Genomic DNA, 2,261 nt, shown 5'->3' with positions numbered 1-2,261 from the left:
GCTTCGACCCACCCTCCTGTCAATGAGAATCCTTCAGTCTGGACGACCCGAGGGGCGAGGACATGCCAGGAGGCGGGTGGGCAGGCAAGCGCTGCAAACCCTGGCTCATGGAATGAGCGCACACAGCAGCCGAGCACAGCCTCCTCCCGTGGCTGTTGGGGAAATCAGAGACTTACCCACGTTGGGATCCTTTCAGAGAGCCTGTTACTTTCCATTTCCCTGTCAGAGGCTCTGCAAGCTTCAAAACAAGACGCACTCAACCTTGGCTGTTCACACATTCTGGCGTCTTCGATTCCCCCCCTCTTCTCTCTAAACACCTTAGCTGGCTGGAGGGTCAGCAGTGGCCGGAGGGACTGGCCTCCGGCCCGCGTCCTAGCCCAGGCTCACGCCGGGGCAGCAGCACAGGATCTCGCGGAAGGTGCTCCTCAGCTCGGGGCTGCGGAAGGCGTAGATGAGCGGGTCGATGACGGAGTTGCACATGATAAGCACCAGGTAGGTGTTGAAGTGCGCAGCGTAGCAGACGCAGGAGGGGTTGGTGGGGCAGGTGATGATGAGCACGAGGTGGAGGAAGAAGGGGGCCCAGCAGATGACGAAGACGCCCAGCAGGATGGTGATGGTGACGGCGCCCTTGAGGCTCGAGCGCTGCGGCGGGGCCGCCCCGACGGCGGGGGGCAGCGCGGCGATGCGCCGCACGTGCAGCCGCGCGAAGAGGCACATGTGCACGTAGAGGGTGCCCATGAGCAGCAGCATGGCGAAGAACAGGGTGACGAGGCACACGATGACCATCTTGCTCTCCGAGTAGACGATGAACACGACGCCGCAGACGCCGCAGCACAGCCAGACGGCCACGATCAGGGCGCGCGCCCGGCGCACCGTCACGATGCTGTGGTAGCGCAGCGCGTAGAAGATGGTGACGTACCGGTCCACCGCGATGGCCAGGAGGTTGCAGATGGAGGCCACCAGCGAGATGCAGATCATGGAGTCGAAGATGTTGTCCATGTGCTGCACGAAGCGGTCCTCCAGGGCCAGCGAGCCGCTGTTGACCACGGCGATCATGATGGTCTCCAGGGCGTTGGACACGCTCACCAGCATGTCGGCCGCGGCCAGGCTGCAGAGGAAGAAGTACATGGGCGAGTGCAGGTTGCTGTTGCGGGCCACCGCCAGGATCACCAGGACGTTCTCCAGCAGGCTGACGCTGCCCAGAGCCAGGAACACCCCTGGCTGGATGAACACCTGCTCGCAGTACCCGCGGCCGCTCTGGTTGCCGGAGGAGGGGGCGTCCGGGAGCTCCGAGCTGTTAGGCTGCCCCGGCTGAGCAGAGGGCAGGAAGCACGAGGCGTTCATCGTGGACACAGGCTGACCGAGCTGGGCTGCGGCCGGGGGCATAGGCTGCTGCTGCTGCTGCTCCTCACAGGACGCAAGAGTTTCCTCCAGATGCTTGTGAGGGATGCTTGTCCTGTGCAGACTCGGATTCTGTTCTCCCAGACGGAAGGATGGAGAGCGAGCGAGCTGGGAGGCACACAGAGAACTTTCCCTGCTGCTCCAGGGCGAGCAGTTTTATGCGGACTCTTCTGTGTCTCCCTCCTTTCCCCTCCCTACTCCATCGCCATCCCCACTTGGGAACAGAAAACTGCCACCGGTTGCTACAGTTACGGCTCCTTTTCTGGCAAGACAGGGGATGTAGTACCTGTTGTTGGAAGTGAGGGGTGAACACTCACTTTTCATACATTGGCTGGTGGCAAACAACTCCTACTTAATCTCCAGCGCCGCGAAATGACCACTGAGCACCCGGAGGCTCTGTGACTGACAGCAGGTAGGCTCCCAGGGCTTGGGCAGGGGATCGGAAAGCAGGCTGGTGCCCCCTGCTGGCCAGACTGCGCATCTGTTTGCTGGCTTTTCTGAGCAGTTTATTTGTCCTGGAAACTGCCACAGGCATCCATTCATCCATTTACTTGTTCATTCATTCATTTTGAAAGTAAACATTTACTGCGCACCTATTCTGTGTCAGGTCTCTGCTGCTGGGCGCATAAGTTTATGGTGAGCAAGACAGACATGCTCTTCTTGTTTTCACCCAAACTTGGAGTCTGGGGTGGGAGACAAGAAATCAGGGAATTAAGTCCGTGTGATAAACGCTTGAATGGGGAGGGCCAGGGGGATGCTGGTGGATGAGCCGGGGCCCTAATCTGAATGGTAGAGGAAAGTTCTGAGGAAGGAGCGTCTCAGCCTGGACTCTAAGGAAGAAGAGGCCATGTGGGCTGGAG

General features: G+C 60.0%; 1 protein-coding gene across 1 annotated transcript; it reads right to left on the bottom strand.

The window, feature by feature from the left end:
- Positions 1–372: 372 nt before the first annotated feature.
- MC3R (melanocortin 3 receptor) lies at positions 373–1,362 on the bottom strand. The gene has a single exon (XM_006095408.3). The coding sequence runs from the start codon at positions 1,342–1,344 to the stop codon at positions 373–375; it is 972 nt and encodes a 323-aa protein (XP_006095470.2). The 5' UTR covers positions 1,345–1,362.
- Positions 1,363–2,261: the final 899 nt, after the last annotated feature.

Source organism: Myotis lucifugus, unplaced genomic scaffold (genome assembly GCF_000147115.1).
Source record: "Myotis lucifugus unplaced genomic scaffold, Myoluc2.0 scaffold_155, whole genome shotgun sequence".
Classification (NCBI taxonomy): domain Eukaryota; kingdom Metazoa; phylum Chordata; class Mammalia; order Chiroptera; family Vespertilionidae; genus Myotis; species Myotis lucifugus.
This window is presented reverse-complemented; position numbering and strand designations above follow the sequence as displayed.

What these genes read in the sequence shown, in the direction of transcription:
- MC3R (XM_006095408.3), bottom strand. Translation starts at nt 1,344, where the DNA reads ATGAACGCCTCGTGCTTCCTGCCCTCTGCTCAGCCGGGGCAGCCTAAC.